General features: G+C 36.3%; 1 protein-coding gene across 1 annotated transcript; it reads right to left on the reverse strand.

Moving 5' to 3' along the window:
* Window positions 1-10546: 10546 nt before the first annotated feature.
* On the reverse strand, window positions 10547-14350 carry LOC110033505 (cysteine-rich receptor-like protein kinase 42). Its single transcript, XM_020737508.1, is given in 8 exon segments — window positions 10547-11241; window positions 11693-11846; window positions 12351-12585; window positions 12672-12882; window positions 13084-13226; window positions 13332-13439; window positions 13556-14011; window positions 14014-14350. Coding segments are annotated over 8 exon segments (1980 nt in total). The 5' UTR covers window positions 14318-14350; the 3' UTR covers window positions 10547-10872.
* Between the last annotated feature and the right edge of the window lie 3873 nt (window positions 14351-18223).

Genomic DNA, 18223 nt, shown 5'->3' on the forward strand with positions numbered 1-18223 from the left:
TATGAAAAACACTAGGAAAGAGGAACAACAAAACTTGAGACAGAAGATTGAATCATCAAACCGTAGAAAGGGCTGTGATTTGTTGACATAAACCAGCACTGTAGGAGAATTAAAACTTGAAAACCTTAGAAAAACTTTAATTTGACATCATAACTAATAAACTTAGGGATCAAACAAATCACTGCTTAAAAAGTGAACCCGTCAAACATTTAAAATCAACCATCTCTAAATTTTTATAACCACACTCTAGAATAGTCCCAAACTGTGAACCCTAGGTTAGCTAACATAGAAGAAAATCTATGCCCACATACACCCTAGAATAGTCCAATATAGATTTCATGGGTTAATTTAGTAGGTGCTTAATAGGTAGATTTAAGGACTAGGAATTATAAAATAAAATTTCCCACCCCTTCAGACTATATGAGTTTCTTAGAACAAAGTAGCCCATGCTTCCAATGAAGATACTCAAAATCACTTTACAACAGAAAGGACAAGGTTAATTAATTGTTGTGGCAACAACATAGACCTCCATGTATTCTAATAATTAATGGTCTAAGGCTATTAAGGTACATGAGATAATGGAAAGGCATGAGACTATTGACCGGGTGAGTTACTCCCAAATTTAAGTTAGCCCACTTATAGCCTCCCGTCTAGAGATATTTATGTTAGGGCTTCACCTTCATCTAGAAATCTTATACCCTTTATACCCTTTAGCCTAGGATTAATCCTAGTGTTATCTAAATCAAATCAACCTCAATCTGAATCTAATCAATATAGATCAATTCAAATATGATTTAAATAAAACCTAAGTCTAATTTGAACCCATTGAACTCAAACCTAATTTAGCTCCAAATTTGTATCTCAAACCTAAATTCCAAATTCATGCTCTATACCATCACTCTGACTTTCAACTACTAGGCTCAACTCTAAGGATAAAGAAATTTTAAAGCTAAAGTGAGTTTAACTTCTATCCATGTCTACCCTTTCATTTAAGTCTTCAAACTCCTTGTAATCATTTTCTAATAATTAAGAGAAATATAAGGCATAACTTTAATTGAGAGTGCTCTTAGTTACAATTCTTAAGATGTAATTAACTATGAGGGAGACACTCCATAGGGATTCCAGACCCCAAAATAAAATAAATCTTATCTTACACAAGTAAGATAAGGGAAAAATCCTAGTTATATAGATCCAAAAATTACAATGATTTTCATCATCCGATGATTAAATACATTATAAGGTAATATTTTTATCTTTTGAGATAGTATATTATTCTTCAAATGCCATATAAAATCATTTAGATAGAAATTTTTTTAAGTTTTATGGTGGCCACAAATAATAAAAAATCCATCAAATGCTAAGGATGCAGAATGTTATTCTTCAAATGCCATATAAAATCATTTAGACAGAAATTTTTTTAATTTTTATGGTGGCCACAAACAATAAAAAATCCATCAAATGCTAAGGATGCAGAATGCAAGGTGGAAAGGAAGATTAAGATTGTTAGGGCTCGAGCAAAGACAACTGAGGAGCGGGCAACTGTGGCAAAAGACTCAAGTGACTGAAGTTGAGTACTTGGAGAGAGAGTATGAGTGGCAATTTCTATCCAAGATGAGAACAAATATTTGTCAGAAAAGGTTGCCACTACCGACCACCAGTCCAAGCACCTCTAACTCAACAAAAAGCTAGAAATTGATTAGTTTGTGTGGGTCAGAAAAGGTATGCTTCTATTTGTCACAATACCACATTTAAACTTTAAACATTTGATTCTTTCACAGATTATGATCTCATTGCAAGGAGAAATACATTCATATAATTTGGACTCTTTTACATAAAGTCAATTTAGAAACACTTAGCATTTTCTTTAAGTTTTGAAACTAAATTAGTAGTGAATTTAGGAAAATTAATTTTTTTGAAAATTTCAACCTAAGACCTGATATTAGTAGACTAGAACCTAGCCTAAGGGATTTCTTACCTCGCTACTCTATTGGATTGATACTCTGGGTTTTAAATAAAGCCCTACATTGCTTGCGTTTATACTTGGTGAGTAGTGATGAATTGTGGAAAATTAAGTTATTAAAGTTATAAAATATATTTTTAAAATTATAATATTTAAACCATAAATCACTGGGTATACTGTTAGAGTAAGTAGTGGTCAAGTCAGTTGACACAAAGTACTCGAACTTGGATAAATTCATTAAGATTTTTCTGCCTCTTTAGGATTGATTGAAAGGAGCGATGAGCCCGAGGATGAGCAGACAACAGATGATGGATCTTCTAGTACGTGATATGGTTGTTTTGGTTTCTTTTTGCACTTAAGAGATTTTTTTTGTTTGCAACAAAAAAATTACATTTAGATTTTGTAATGAAAGAAAATTTTTTGTAACTGATCGATTAAATGACATGAAATACAACTTTTAACCATTTTTTTAAAAAAATATTTGGTTTTTAACTTTTCTACACTTTACCATTTTTGCTTGTAGTGTGTGTGTGATGGTCAATTGCTCATCCCTTAGGAGTGTCTTTTTGGTTGGTTTTCATGTATTTTCTACCCAATTCAAGTTTTATACTTGCCCATCTCATTGTTCCGATTGGATTGCTCCCTTGAATGGCATAATCATTGAGGCTTGCTATTGGGGGATTTCCTCGATATTTTTTAAGGAGCTTATAACTACCATATAAGGAAACAACTATAGAGCTTCATATGGCTAAAGTTTAGAGATGTAGGTTATTTTATGCTTGAGCTTTGAGGGACATTTTTCATTTTTGAATGTTGATCGGTCATCTTGCCTTGATATTGATCATATTAAGTGCTTTTTATCGATTTAATGGCTTGCATAATTTGTTTTCAGTATTGATGCCTGGCTTGTATTGTACACTTGTAGATATTCAATCATCTGGTCAAATCACCACCTCATACACAGTACCCTTCTGTGCTAAGCTTATTAAGTAGATCTTATGAATACTTTCACAAGGGTAATTACTAATATTTGATTCTTAGTTGATTTGTTTGGCACCCTTCTTGGAGCTTATCATTACTGGTAGCGAAACACTTCTAGAATTATAACCAACCAAGTTTTAAGATAGCTCTATGATGTGTGATCATTGCAGGTTATTTAATCATACTTTTTAACAATTGAATGTCTTAGCATCGCTGTTGGCTTTACTACTCGATCTCAAGTTCCTCTAGTGTTGGCTAGGTATTAAGATGAATGAACTCCTCAAGTTTCTCGAGCAATGTTCATACTTGACATTAAAGATTCAATTAGCCAACTCACATTTTTAATATTTCTCATGGAAAAAAATACAAGTTTTTTTTAATGAAACTGGCTTTTTTATTATTTTTATATGATGTTACAAGAAATTGTTTTGGAAAAAATTGCTTGAGATCATATCTGTTCCACATACGAGGGACCATCTTGTTAATGTATGTCTTTAGCTTGTATGCTCTAAGATTTACCCTTTAATTGATGATGAAGCAGTTGGTCTAAGTCTGGTACAGTTTGTTGATTGACAGTGTGAGCAAATGTATTTTTCTTTTTGAGTACAAGGTTCTTGGGTGCAAAAGATTTATTTCAGACATGTTTGTTTAATAGTGATTGATGCATCTCTTGACTTCTGTGAGCAAATGTATTTTTCTTTTTGAATGCAAGGTTCTTGGGTGCAAAAGATTTATTTCAGACGTGTTTGTTTAATAGTGATTGATGCATCTCTTGACTTTCTCTCAATGAAGAGTTGAATTTGTGTGCTTTTCTTCTACAAGATTGAGTGTCAGCTTTGCCCCTTTACCATTCAACTTTTATCAGTCATTCAGATTCTCCTCATCAAAGCTCAAGTAATTATTACTAACAGGCTATGGTAGTTGTATTCAATTAACAACATCACCTCCATTTCGTGGGACAATATGAATGGAGTTTGCCTAACTGTGGTTGATGGTGTCGTTTAGGTTGCCTAGAGGACTAACAGAAGGATCTTCACCTAGTTTCCTTTTGGTCCTTCTTCCTTAGCAGATTCAAGATTATCTTATTTTTGGGCTTTGCTTAGCTATTATTTTGGGGGTGATATACTAATGCAAACTTTAAGATGATTCCCTAAATCAGGCAGAAGTTCTTTACTCTTTAGTCTGTAAATTGAATCTCACTGTTGGTAATGAAGACCCATATCGATAAATGATGTCCATCCAAATGAAGTTCCATATGACTTCTGCTTTTATCCAAGCGAGAATCTTCACTTTGATCCACTTTTAGAAGTAATCCATGAGACTAAAAAAAAATTACATCAACCCTTTGATGATGCAAATAGACTAAGAATGTCGAGCCCCCCGATGGTGAAAGGCTAAAGGCTAATGATTAGTTGCAGTCTGTGGACTGATTGATGTTGTATTGTCGTGTACTTCTAGCATTGCTTGCACCGTTTTGAGAGTTCTAGTGTGTATTTCAAGAGCATCAAACAGAAGTACCATTACCGTTGAACATGTACGCTAGGGTTTTTCACCCAAAGTGACTTCCGTGCTCTATAGAGTGTACCTCCCAAAGGATGTTTTCAATTTTTCTTTCTACAATACACCTCAAGTAAAGTGAAATGTCTGACTTTTGTAAGAGCATTATCTTGATTAGAAAATATTGGGCTGCTTTGAACTTGAATCTTCTAGGGTTCATGATTTCATCGACAACTTTACCGATCTTCAAAAAGTGGATGTTAGGATCCATACCACTTCTTGTTCCTTCAAAATCTACCTCCAAAACTTCTCTTCAATTATTAGGTAAAAAAACCTTTGGGGTGCTCTCTCCACCAAGAGAATGCACTTGAATAGGAGATTGACTACGTGATTGTCTTCTTTAGTAATGTGTTCAATTCTGAAGTCGATGAACTTTTGAATATCCAATTTTGGCTTTCCTGGGGTATTTAAAGAATACCTTATCTTTGACTTTCAAATATCCATTCACATGCTTTATCACCAATTGGAAGTCTAACTTCATGTAAAGATATTAGGTGGCCATCTTATAGACCAGACATAGACTATTGATCAAGAATTTGTACTTTGCCTATGTTAGTGGCTTCAAACTCAATGGCGACCAGATGGTAAATGTGTATCTGATTGTGCTTTGTAGAGCAACTTTGATTCCAACCCATGTCTGGTTGGAGGTTCCATCAATGTACAAGACTAGATTTAATTGTCCGTAATGGCTCACATGACTTAGAGAAGTTCACTAGAAAATCTATAACTGCCTATGCTTTGATTGTCATTTAGGAGATATAGGAGATGTCCAATTCATTACCTGTAATGCCCATGTAAAGAGTCAACCACAATGCTTGAGAACTTACTTTTGTGGATGTTCATCAATGACTTAGACACAACGAGTTCAGAATTATGGTGGGAGCCTACGAGCGAAAACAATCAGAGAAAATATTAGTTTCTCGATAATTGGATACCTGAGTTCAGTGCCCATAAGAACCCAATTGGTGTAGTAGAATTGGAACTTTTTTTAACTCCTCTCAAACTTCATTTTTGGCTTTGAACTTTGGAGTAGTGGCGGTAACACCAAGGACTCTTTAAACTTCATGAACGCTTGTTCACATACTATTTTTGTCCTTCCAATGTGATTTAAAAAATGTTAGGCATTTATTTCATAACATCAAAATGAACTTTCTTAGGCCCGCAATTCGACTAGTTCACTTTTGGACTTCTTTTGTGTTTCGAGGAGAGAGATGTTCAATAATGCTTATAATCTCTCTAATTTTGCTTTTATTCCCTCTGGTGTCAATAAGTAGTCAAGAAACTTACTAGTGGATGCTTTGAAGGTACATTTTAGTGGATTTATTCATGTATTAGATTTTTGGAGGGTTTAGAGTGCCTATTTTAAATCTTTTATGTGTTGCTTGGCTGACTGACTTTTAACCAACACATCATCCATATACACTCAAATATTTTTTCCTATTTTCTTAGAGAAAATTACATTCATAAAACACTAGTAGTTAGCCTTGGTGTTTTTAAGGCCAAAGGGAATAAAAGGTTGTCTTCTTTACTTCATCTAGGTGCATCTTTATTTGCTGGTAGATGCAGAAAGCATACAAGAAGCTCATTACAGTGTGACAAACTTTCAAGTCCATCAAAATGTCGATCCTTGATAGTGGATAATAGTCCTTCTTGCAGGCAGCATTCAAGTTGGTGATTTTTATGCACATCATCCATTTGTCATTCAACTTTTGTACCATGACCACATTGGAGATCCACATCGGGCACTCACCTCTCAGATGCGGCCTACCTCCTTCACCTTCTTGAGTTCCTCTCTAATCAATCTTCACGAGATTCATCACCAAGAACCTGATCTTCTACTTCATTGGTTGGTTGGCTGGATTAACTTTTAGCCAATGGTAGATGACGTCGAGCGAAATCCTGACATCTCTGTTGCCAACCAAATAGAACGATGCATCTTTCATCCCTACATCAAATTTTTTGTCTATTAGAAAAAAAAATATTGATCGCTCCATTGTCCGCAGGTACTTCAAGGGTGGCCTTGTTGGCCTTGAGACTTCCCTCATGTCTATTATAGGAGGTTGAGTGGCTCTTGCTCCACACTTCCAACTACTTGAAGATAGCAGATCAGGTGCTGCTCCAAATTCTCCCGAACATTAATGATTCTCTCTGCTAATAGAAAATTTCATTGCAATTTGGTATGTAAATAACACAACGTTGTAATTGTTTAGTAGAGTGCAACTGAAGATCATACTATAGGTTGGCGGCAAGTTCGCCACTAGGAAGTCTTTCATGTAAGAGAATTCCTTCTCACCTTCTCCCCAAGTGACTATCCATGTGATTACCCCTAGGCCATCATTCCTCTCATAGAGAAACCAAAAAATGGGTTGGTTGGTGCCTCCAATCGTTTAGCTTGGAGGTTCATTTTATCAAACACCAACTTAAGCAAGATGTTCACAGCGCTATCAATGTCAACCATAATACTGCCTATCAGGTATTTGCCAATCATCGCCGTCATGATGATGAAATCATTGTATGGGTTCTTTTCTTGGGGCAGGTTTACATCAGTGAATGTGATTGGTGGATGGGAGTTTCACTTTGAAATGAAAGCTAATGCGCAAAGTTCTCCCGATGGGAGATGCATTAAGAAATGACTGACATTATCCCAGTGATCTAGATGGCGTTTGCCCACACTAACTCATCCAAGATTTCTTCCATCTAAGCCATCTCATTCCTTTGGGTCGTAACTCCAATCACTACAAATTCCTTGAGCTTTCTAGCTCTTATTAACACCTTGATCAGAATCCGGAGTTGCATGCATTCCTTCATATCATGGCCAAGGTATCTGTGATAGGAAAAATATTTCTATCTCAGAGAAAAGCTCTTAAGAAAAGCTCTTACTCTCATTAGTGGTTCCTTCTTAAAGTATTATTTTTTTCTGGATGGCCTTTACTAACTATGTCATCAAGAATCTGAGTGGCATGGTTCTTGGCACTTCATGATCATTCGACGACTGCTCATGATAATGAGATGGTCGGTGGTTAGTGTACCTCATTTGACCTCCTCTGTTTTTATTCTTGATGGCTCCCTTATTGCCCCAGGGTGGCTGGTTTTATTTGTGTTGTGACCGAGTAGAAGTAAGCGAGTCCTCCCTCGGCCTCCATTAGTTGTCTCTTAGGGTCATCCTCTTCAAACGATTCATGGTTGCTTTTTCCCTCGTTGACCAAGGGTTGTACGCTTTAGCCAAAATGTAATTGTTGGCCAACTCCAACAATTCAATTAGAGAATTTGGTCATAGATAACCCAGAGCATTGCGGAATGCTCCTTTGTTTAACACTTGAGCTAGGGCGGCATGTGCTACAACGGGTTCCAGATCTTGCAACTCGAAAGTCTCCTTCTATAATCACATGACAAATGAGCGGAGGCTCTCATTTTGCCCCTACCTAATCTACAATAAGTCATGTGACCTCTTTTGTGGCTTTTGGGCATTGAAAAGCTATATCACAAATATCCCCTTGAATTCGTTAGTGGAAATGATTTCTTGGACCGACCGTCCATTGAACTGCCTGGGGTCAACTCCCTTGATGTGGTGAAAAAGAGGCAACACTTTTAAGCTTCAATGATCCTTAACAGGAAGAAAATTGACTTGAAGGAGGCAATGTAGTCAGTTTTGCAGACGATGGTCTACCTTCTCTGACCTTAGTTTAGCAAAAGTTTGGGCGCGCAGAGCCCTCCCCCCCCCCCCCCCCCGTGCGCGGAGAGCCCCCCCCCCCCCCCCCTCTCGGGCGACAGTCGGAGAATGCATTCTCCTAGGCATATTTCAAATGATTTACCTTTGTAAAATTCAAGCGGCGAAATCTTAAACTTTATAGGATCTTTAGCAGCTGAAATATGCTAAGGGAATGCATTCTCTGATTGACAGGGGGTCTCAGTGTGCCCGAACCACTACTGTCTGTGAACACTAGCCCAACCCTATTCTGGTGTTGTGATTCTTTTGTTCTTTCTTCAGGCTAGTGTGCCCTCCGACTGTTGGGCGTCAGTTTCTCCTAGTGGTTTTGTTTCCTTCTTCCTTCTACTGCTTCTCTAATGGACTCTAACATTTGGCACATCTGATCCTTAAACTCATGGATCTATTGTTGGACAAACTCCCGAGTGCACTCCATGTTTGCTAAGTCTCTTTGGCGGGCTTTTCTCCGTGTAGTGCTCTTCTTGTTGCTGATATGATCAATGTTCACCAAAACTTTTAGGCTGTTGAATATAAATCTGTCTTATGAATCATAACCAAGGAATAGAGAATAAAATAATAGAGAGAGAGAGAGTCACAGTAAAGAACATATTCTTTTGTAATCAACTGATTAACTTCTTAATATAGAAATGACTGCCTATTTATGTGCTAGAGGGTATAAAATGTACAATTGCATGCTTGCCCCTACTTTTACAGGGGCACGATAAGGTATTTTAAATATACAAAATAATTGGCATGTGACCCAACTATCCTATCACTCAGCCAGTTGAGATTGGTAGCTCTTGGGTCGGTAAGGCTCGTTCGGTCGACTCTATCGAGTAGAGAGAGCCGATCGACTTTAGTTTTCTTTTGGTCATCTGGACTTCTCTTGGTCAGCTTGGTTAGCCAGTTGACTTCATTAGTCTAGCTTTCAACTATCAATCCCAAGATGAGAAGCTCCTGTAGCCAGGATGAGAAAAAAATTATCGGGCAGAGGGTTGATCATTGTAATATGACAGATAGCCTACCACTTGATAGGAGTTCCACCTGGAGTGTTTGTGGAGTGTGTTATGATGAGAACCTTAGAACTCTTGTAGAGTCATGGAGGCTATTCTGAGCTGGCTGGCGATGTTGTTAGGAGAGTTGGGTTGATGCTTTCTCTTCATTCAATGAATCGTAATCTTTAACTAGGGTGGCCTTCATTCGTCCGGCTTCAGGTCTTGCTACATGAGAGCTATATTTGGTTAATTATGTCTTTTAGTCTTCAATTGACGTGACCCTTTATATTCTTTCTGTGGGTCATCCTTGATCAAACTTTTGACTCTTAGTTTGTTAAATTTTCTCGTGATTTGTGTTGAAGCTCTTTTGACATACAAAAGAATTCTTTTTTTAAGAATAAAATGAATATCAGTGAATCCACGAACAAATATGATAACATATTTTTGTAAGATAATAAGTAATATATTTATAATAAAATTTAGAAAACAAATACATTGAATTGGTTTACAGATTAAACAATTTCTAAAAATATGTTTTGTATTTTTTAGTGGAGTTGATGTCAATCTGTGCAATTTAAAAGATAATTATGATTTCATGGGATGCACTTAGAAATTAAGCCGAGTTTTAAATTCCCTAAAAGTTTGTTTATATCTGCTTTCTTATTATGTTGCTCTTCTTAGTGCTCTCACAGTTATGTTTGGTTATTAATTTCTTGCTATTTTTAAAAATTTTTATATAAGAGGTTACTTTATACAGCTAAATCTCCTAAAATATAATAAGAATAAACTTCCATTTCTTGGAAATTTCCATGATGGGAAGTTACTTTTTACAATAAATATTAAAAATATTTATATAAGAAGCTACTTTATACAGCTAAATCTCCTAAACCCTAATAAGAATAAACTTCCATTTCTTGAGAATTTCCATGATGGGAAGTTACTTTTTACAATAAATATGGTAAAAAACTGTATAATATCTACAATAGCTTTAACAAATTTGCTTTCCCACCATAGTCTTACAACTATATTTACAAAAAATTATACCTACCTTAAACCTTCATATATCAAAATGATGAAGCCACAAACAATTGTACTGACATTTTCTTTATTTATAGAATAGTTTCATATTACATAATAAGTAATTCAAAGTTCAAACTAAACATCTTGTATTGATTTTAGGGTTGCATCTTCTCATATATGCATGCATAAATCATTTTAGTTGCAAAATTTAAAAAGTTTACATAAAAAAAGTGAACTTTAAAACTATGACCAACCAAACATGTCACATAGTTTTTAGAAATTTCATCATTCACAAAAATAAAACATAAATTATAATCACTTTGAATTGCAAATGCAATTTACAACCCATTAAAAGCCTTGATTACAAAGTTGAAGAAAACACAATTTATAAGTGTATCGCCGCGCAAAGCAGCACGGTCGCTGGGAGAAACCCTTTTCTCCACCACCAATTAAATTAGTGAGGAAATGATCCTCGCATTTGCCCAGTTTAAATGCACTTCTCATTCGAAAATATTCTCCTATTCCTTTAGCAGATGCACAAAAATGCAGGAGGCAGCGGGCACATATCCTGTGAACAATTTGTTCTGGAAATCAAATAAAGCTCCCGTAACAACTTTGAACAAGACACAGAGCAGATGTTGGGCCAAAATTTCTCATCTCCCTTCGTAAATACTAACTGAGATCTGATTTACTGATGAGTTATCCTCTAAATCAGGGCTTTTGATTGAGGGAGATTTTAAATGAGAAGATTCTGAGCCATGACTTCTGCTCTGTGAGCCTTGGCTTTGGCTATGTGAGCCATGGCTGTCAAGAAATGGAGGCTGGGTGGGATCGGGCAGGTAGTTCTGCGTGCTCGTCAGCATCTCGACAACCTTCCACATTGGTGGTCTCAGGCTGGGAGAAGCCTGCACGCACAGAAGCCCAACTTTGAACACCTTGATGGCTTCCATATCTGAGCAGGTTCCTTGTAGGTTAGGATCCAGCATCATCATTAGTGTATTTGAGTTGTAGTGCTGCCATATCTTTGTTGGAAAACATAAGACTTAGTTATAGTTACAAGATTTAAAAAAAAAATAAGAAAGGAATATGACTCTCGATGAAGACATACGTTTAGTTAACTACAATTTGATTGGTTACACTATTTAAGCCAAAGTATGGATAAAATAAGATTCTTTTAACTAAGTTATGTATGAAGTAGTGATAAAGTGTGAAATGATAGCTTACGAAATGTTCATACAAGTGAGATATAAAAGACGCATCTATTGAAATAAGAAAACAGTGATTTGGGAATAAAATAACTAGAATTTACTTTTGCCCAAAAAAAAAAAAAAAAACAATAAAAAATAAAATCTTACACTAAATAGAGTTAACATTTCATATAATACTCATCAAAAGACTCATAAATGTTGATCAAAGTATTTCGAAAAAGGCTAATGATAATGAATAATAAGTAGAATTGAAGGTTAGTTCTACCTGCTGCATTAGAGAATGACCTTCTGCTGAAGTCAATATCGAGCTTTGGTTTTTACGGCCAGTAAGAATTTCAAGAACAACAACACCATAGCCATAGATGTCAGCCTTCTCCGTCAGCTGGCCATGGAAAATATATTCAGGAGCCATGTAGCCACTGCAAGCATTGATCAGTTCCAGAACAATTGTGTTAGAATATGTACATGATACCGGTCAGCGGCTTATATGCTTAAACTTCAAGGTTGATTTGGTTTGTATGTTCTAACATAATATTCCAAAATATGATTAGTTCCATCATGTCGTATTAGGGTACCATACCATATATGTGTTATTTATAAATTTTATTGCAAATATCACATAACAGTCTTTCTTTCTTCTTTTCCAAGTTTGTTTTCTATTTTCTTTTCTTTTTTTTTTTCCTGAGAAAGAGCAATATTAGAGGTGACTAGAATGAAGACATGTTGCAATCAACAAACATGCCCTCACAAAAGATTAAGATAAAAGATACCATGAACCAAAATTTTTCCCTCAGAATATAGTTATTCATGGCGTAATCAATGAACTTTAAGCATTAGTTTGGTTGATTTATAGCATTAAACAAAAATAAAACTGTAATAGTACAAAATGAAACGAAAAAAGAAGGGGGGCTTGTATGGCTTACAAAGTTCCTGCTATGCCAGTGCTGAGATGGCTTTGATCCTCTGCAAAATACCTCGCCAATCCAAAATCTGAGATCTTGGGCCTGAACTTATCATCCAACAATATATTGCTGGCTTTGATGTCCCTATGAATGATTCTAACAGCTGAAGCACTGTGCAGATAAGCTAAGCCCTCTGCAGTGCCCACAATTATATTGAACCTTCTTTCCCAATCCAGCGCAGTCTTCATGAACGAATCTAAAAACATTAGGAGGGCAACAAAATCCAATTAGATTCAACATTTTTCTATTCATTTGATGTTTCCAAGCATGGTTCCTTCTCACCAAACAAGTAATGATCAAGGCTGGTGTTGCTAAGAAACTCCAAGACAAGCAGGCTTTCTGGTCCTTCAACGCTGCAACCGAGAAGCTTTACAAGGTTCTTGTGTTGAACTTGGTTGATGAGAGTTACTTCATTGAAGAATTGATCAACCCATTTGGTCGTATTAAAGAAAAGCCTCTTCACAGCTATTTCCTTGCCATCCGGCAGAATCCCCTGCTTGTGCAATGCCCACAATTCACTTTACAATTTCAAAGTAATTTATACACTTAGCATTGAGGCATCTTATTGTCCTTCTCATTTAACCCGAATATTTTCTTAATAAAAATTGAAATTAAGAAAAAAATTCAAAAATAGAAAGTAAGTATGAACTAAAAAGGTTTTAAACAAATTCCCTCAACTGAATAGACCAATTACCTTATAAACAGCGCCATATCCCCCTTGACCGAGCTTGTTGTTCTGACTAAAATTGTTTGTGGCCTTGCTCAAATCCTCATATTTGTAGCTTAGATGAGATTTTGTGATGGATTTAATAATCTGACGATTCCCACCAGATTCACCTGCATCAATAATACGATTCACAACAAATCATTATCAAATAGCAAATATTTTCCGTTTAATAAGCTTAAAAAGATATGCTTTTTTCATCTTCAAATTCCCTTTACCTCTTCCATAACCAAAAACAGACCTCCTCATCCTCCACAATTGAAGTAACCCAACCACCACCAGAGCACCCAAAACAGTAGTCACAGCAATAATTACTTTGCGGTGAGCTGCGGAAAATCAAAATAGAAAAAGTTTACGTTCTTTTTTCTTTTTACCAGAAGAGAAAAAATTAGAAACACCACAAAAAAAAAAAAAAAAAAAAAAAAAAAAAAAGACACAGTACCATTAGAGCTCCCACCGCTGCCTTTGCCCCCTGCATCCGCGGTCAAATAGAAAGCCTCGGTAGAATACCTGACGAAGCAACCGGCATTCATGGCTTTCGCTTCGTCGGCAGGCAAACACCGGCCGACGATGCTCTGTCTCCCTTTCTCCAAACAGTGCCTGCAACCACTAGCGTTCAATGACCTCCAACACTGGGCCATCCCATAAGCCGTCACATCCGGCGACACCTGCACGCTTCCCACCTGGTAATAGCCCTTCCGATAGGCCTCGGCCGTCAAATTCCCGACGAGCTCAGCGGTCAGATTCGCGAATGACGACTGAAGCGGTTCGCCGACTGTTCTGTTGCTGCATGCGTAGGTGTCGGCGGAGTCGTCGGAGTGAGCAGAAACATTGCGATCAGCGTATTCGAGGAAGCAGCCATCGAGATAGATGCGACCGGCGGGCGCGGGGGGGCAGGGGGGAGCTTTACTCTGCTCTGGGAGTAACAGAGCTGGCAGTTTACAGAGGAGAGGTAAGAGAAGCACTGGCCCAAGCCAAAGACGGTTGGGGATGCGTCGGAAGCAGAAGTGGCGAATCCAGCGACGGTGATGTTCTTGTAGATCTTCTCCATGGCATCGACGAAGTTGACGTCGAAGGCCTCAGCATTCTGGGTTTGGTTTTGGCCGCAGACAGAGAGGAATATGGCCGGCGATGGGTTGTCGGCGGCGGTGGTTGAAAGTGAGAAGAGGAAAAAAGGCAGGAAAAGGAGAGCGCGAAGCAGCATTTGCGGGGTTGGGTTTGGGTTCGACGGAGACCTCTCGGTTCGCATTTTTGCAGCTATGACGACCAAATAGAGATAATAAACAAAAAATTATTTTAACACAAACGCAAATATTCTCCTATTCCGTGTTATTTACATATTATATAATATTTATATGTATTGTGTTCTCAAAATATTTTTGGTATTATAATAATATAATAACACATAAATATCATCACAATAACACCTGACACAATAACATCTGAATAACATAGAATGAAATATTTTTCTGTGCTATCGATCCAAATAAAAGAATAATTTTTTTTTTTTCTCATCAGCACGAGTGAAAGTGATTTATTGAATTCTTTTCACAGGATAATAATCAAAAGCGTGTGGACCGCGACGCAGCCTGGCCAAATATTATATTGCGTGCGGACGTTCCCATTGGAAGAAAAAAACACACGAATGGAAACGAGTAGTTAACTTTTTTTTTTCCCCCCCACTCATTTCGCTCTCAGCATGGAAAGTTTGAAATAAAAAAATAAAAAAACTCGGAAGATTTGATAACTACTTTAACTTTGATAAATTTATTGTTAGATTAATATATAATATATATATATCTTCTACGTTTGAACACTTTATCATAAAGTCATACCTTAGTCTTTCTTCGGGGCCGGTAGACTTTTAATCGACTGTGCCATAAGTTTAATTTAATATTTTTTTCCCAAAATTTATTATTTAAATGTATTAAAAGAAAGTATAAATCTTCAAAACCGACAAGGATAATTAATGTAAATTTACAGCTTATTTATCTTCAAGTGATGTGGATGAAGCATATATTAAAATACTATAAAGATGTTAGGCCATGACCAATGCACAAATGCCCAAGATGAAAGGGAGAAAATTAATAATGAAGATCGTAGAATGAAGCTAAACTTGTGTGTCAGGTGTTATCATATGTCATCTTGTCTCCTTATCTCCTTGTGCACACATCTTCTCTTTTATATATAACAAAGTATCATGATTACATAGATATACATAAATATTAGAGTTAAAATATATTATATTGTCCAATATTGAGGTGTATCATATGACATCCATGTGGCTTAATTGATCCTGTAACACCCTCTGTAATTGAGTACCGATATAAGTGGATGTTGAATTCAAATTTAGCCATGAGACACACCCATAAGATTTGAGTGTTTGAACCAAGAAAAAATGAGAGAAAGAGTGAGGGATAGAAGAGAGGTGTGGAGTGTACAAAATGAGGTAGCTCTTGTGACATTTTTTTATAAAATTAAATAAATTTTTTGCATAAAAAGAGTGAAGAGCCTAAAGTCTCTTCTTGTAAAAAGATACATGAGAGAAAGGAGAGAAAAAAAGGTCCTATTACATGAAAAAACCCACTTTATTTATATGAGAGAGTGAGCAATGAAGGAAAATTATATTTATAACCCCGCTTTATGGAGGGTTGTATATGTTATTTAGTTAAAAACCCTAATGGGCTAGGGTCTTACTGCTCTTTTGCTCACTCGATTGGGGTCGAAGAGGTGAATTGATTCGTGTTGGAAAATTATATTATATTTTCTTTATTTTCCAACTTGTACTTTTGATTTTTGTTTTTGATTATGATTGTAGGAATTCAATAATTTGCTTGTGATCACACTATACTAGGTTTAGATGTTTAGTAAACTAGATATTCACCTGTTAGAATATTTTATTGCCCTTTTCTCGTGTGATAGATACATGATAATCTGAATCCGTAATATTAATTTACACATATACTTGTGTGATACAACCGACTTACTACAGCGTGACTTTTTGAGCTATCATGTTTTTGACACTGTTGTCGGAGAAATGTGTTACAAAAAATTAGATTTTAGGAGAATTGTAGTTGAACTGCTGAGACTCTAGGCTTAGTGATTTCAATTTTCTAGTTTATGTCTATTATATTTCTATTTGTACTTGTATCGCAACTTTGATTTCTAGCAAGTAATAGAAAATAAAAAAGCTGAAAAAATTATAAAAGCCAAAAAGTCAAAAAAAAATAATAATTATTTTTTTAAATATCTATTTTATTATTTCTATTTGCATGTGGTATGTCTTGCATTTGTGCATGTTGACTTACTCGTAAGGTTCAGTGTGATTGTCTGCTTTTTTAGAGTCTATCAAGTCTATTGTAGGATCACATAGTCACTATCGGTGTGTATGCGCCAGAGAGCCGAGTTTGACCTTGCCCCTTTTGACGTTGAGATTAAACAACTTTTAGATGCCTCAGGATATCACATTTACTCACAAACACACCCACATTAGTTGTTAACCCTCAAGACCCCATTATGAAGCCTGTTAGAGATTATACCAACCCATTTGTGGAGGAGATTCACCTTACATCAATTACCCCACGATTAAAGCCAACATTTTTTAGCTTATACATGCCATAATTCATATGGTTCAAAATAATCAGTTTTTGAGAGCACTAACTGAGGATCCTTACCTTCACCTAGATAACTTTTTGGAATTGTCTTCCACCTTTAATTTTAACAGTGTCCCCAATGATACTATTAGGATGTGGCCTTTTTTGTTCTCTTTATGAGATAGAACCAAGACATGGTTAAAATAAATAGCCCTAGGATCCATCACCACTTGGAATGGCCTAGCATAAAAATTTCTAGCAAAATATTTTCTGCCCTCCAAGTCTGCCAAATTTAGGAATGACAATATGACATTTGTGCAAATGGAGGGAGAGACTATTTAAGAAATGAGAGGGATTTAAGGAGTTGCTTAGGAAGTGTTTCCAACATTCCCTGCACAATTGGCTAACTATCCAAACCTTCTACAATGAGATTGTAGGATCTCTTAGGTCCATTATAGATGCTGCTGCAAGAGGTTCCCTTATGGTCAATCCATGTGAAGAGGCTTAGACACTGATAGAAGTGATGGCAAATAATAATTTACGGTGGCCTTTAGATAGCATAATCCTGAAGAAAGTGGCTAGTGTACAAGATATTGATCTCTTGGCTATCTTAGCAACCAATGTAGCACTCATTTCTATGAAATTAGACAATCTGTGAGTGAATTTAGTGCCAGGATCACCAACAAGTGAAGGAATATTATACAGATTGGTGATAGATCCTAACATGAATACTTTAGAGGCTCATACTAAGCAAGGTCATAACTCTTATTCTATTACCTACAACGCAGGTTGGAAAAACTAATCCAACTTTCAATGGAGCAACAATAATTGACAGTAAGGGAACCCTCAAGTGAACTCTATAGGTAACTGGAAAAAACATAGAAATAACCCCAAAAGAAACCATACCCACAAAGATTTCAAGCCAATACCTAGCCTATGTACAAAAGGTCGCCTCTTGAGGAATTGATGATTCAAATGGGAAACCAATTACAGAGCTAGGTTGTAGCCATTAAGAAACTTGAAACCCAAATTGGACTGCTTGCAAACTCAATGAATAACATACCTTCAAGGGCACTCCCAAGCAACATAAAGGTCAACGCTAAGGACAAAAAACTGGAGCAGCGTAAGGCAATTAGAGTGAGAACTGTGATAGATATGGAAACTAGTTCTTTCTCAATCAATCTATTTCATTATCACACGTGTTTCAAATTTTTAGCATGAGCATATATATGCTTACACTCACCCTAGGACTAATGTGTGTCTAGGAGGATTTTCCCTCATAATCTAGTTACAAGTACCGGTGTCCTTCCACTTGGGAATATTACCTCGCATCTTGGCTCATTGACAACCCTACATGTCATTAAGCACTCTCACACCCTTGCATGTTTTCTTTTGCATAAAATCTTGTATGCTCACATTTTGTGTGCTTATAATTGGCTTATGAATCTGTGTTCCTACAAAATCACTTCTTTTCTTACATATCTTGTGTGAGGGCACCTATCACTTTAAGTTTACCC

This window comes from Phalaenopsis equestris, unplaced genomic scaffold (assembly GCF_001263595.1).
Source record: "Phalaenopsis equestris unplaced genomic scaffold, ASM126359v1 Scaffold001202, whole genome shotgun sequence".
NCBI classification, from domain to species: domain Eukaryota; kingdom Viridiplantae; phylum Streptophyta; class Magnoliopsida; order Asparagales; family Orchidaceae; genus Phalaenopsis; species Phalaenopsis equestris.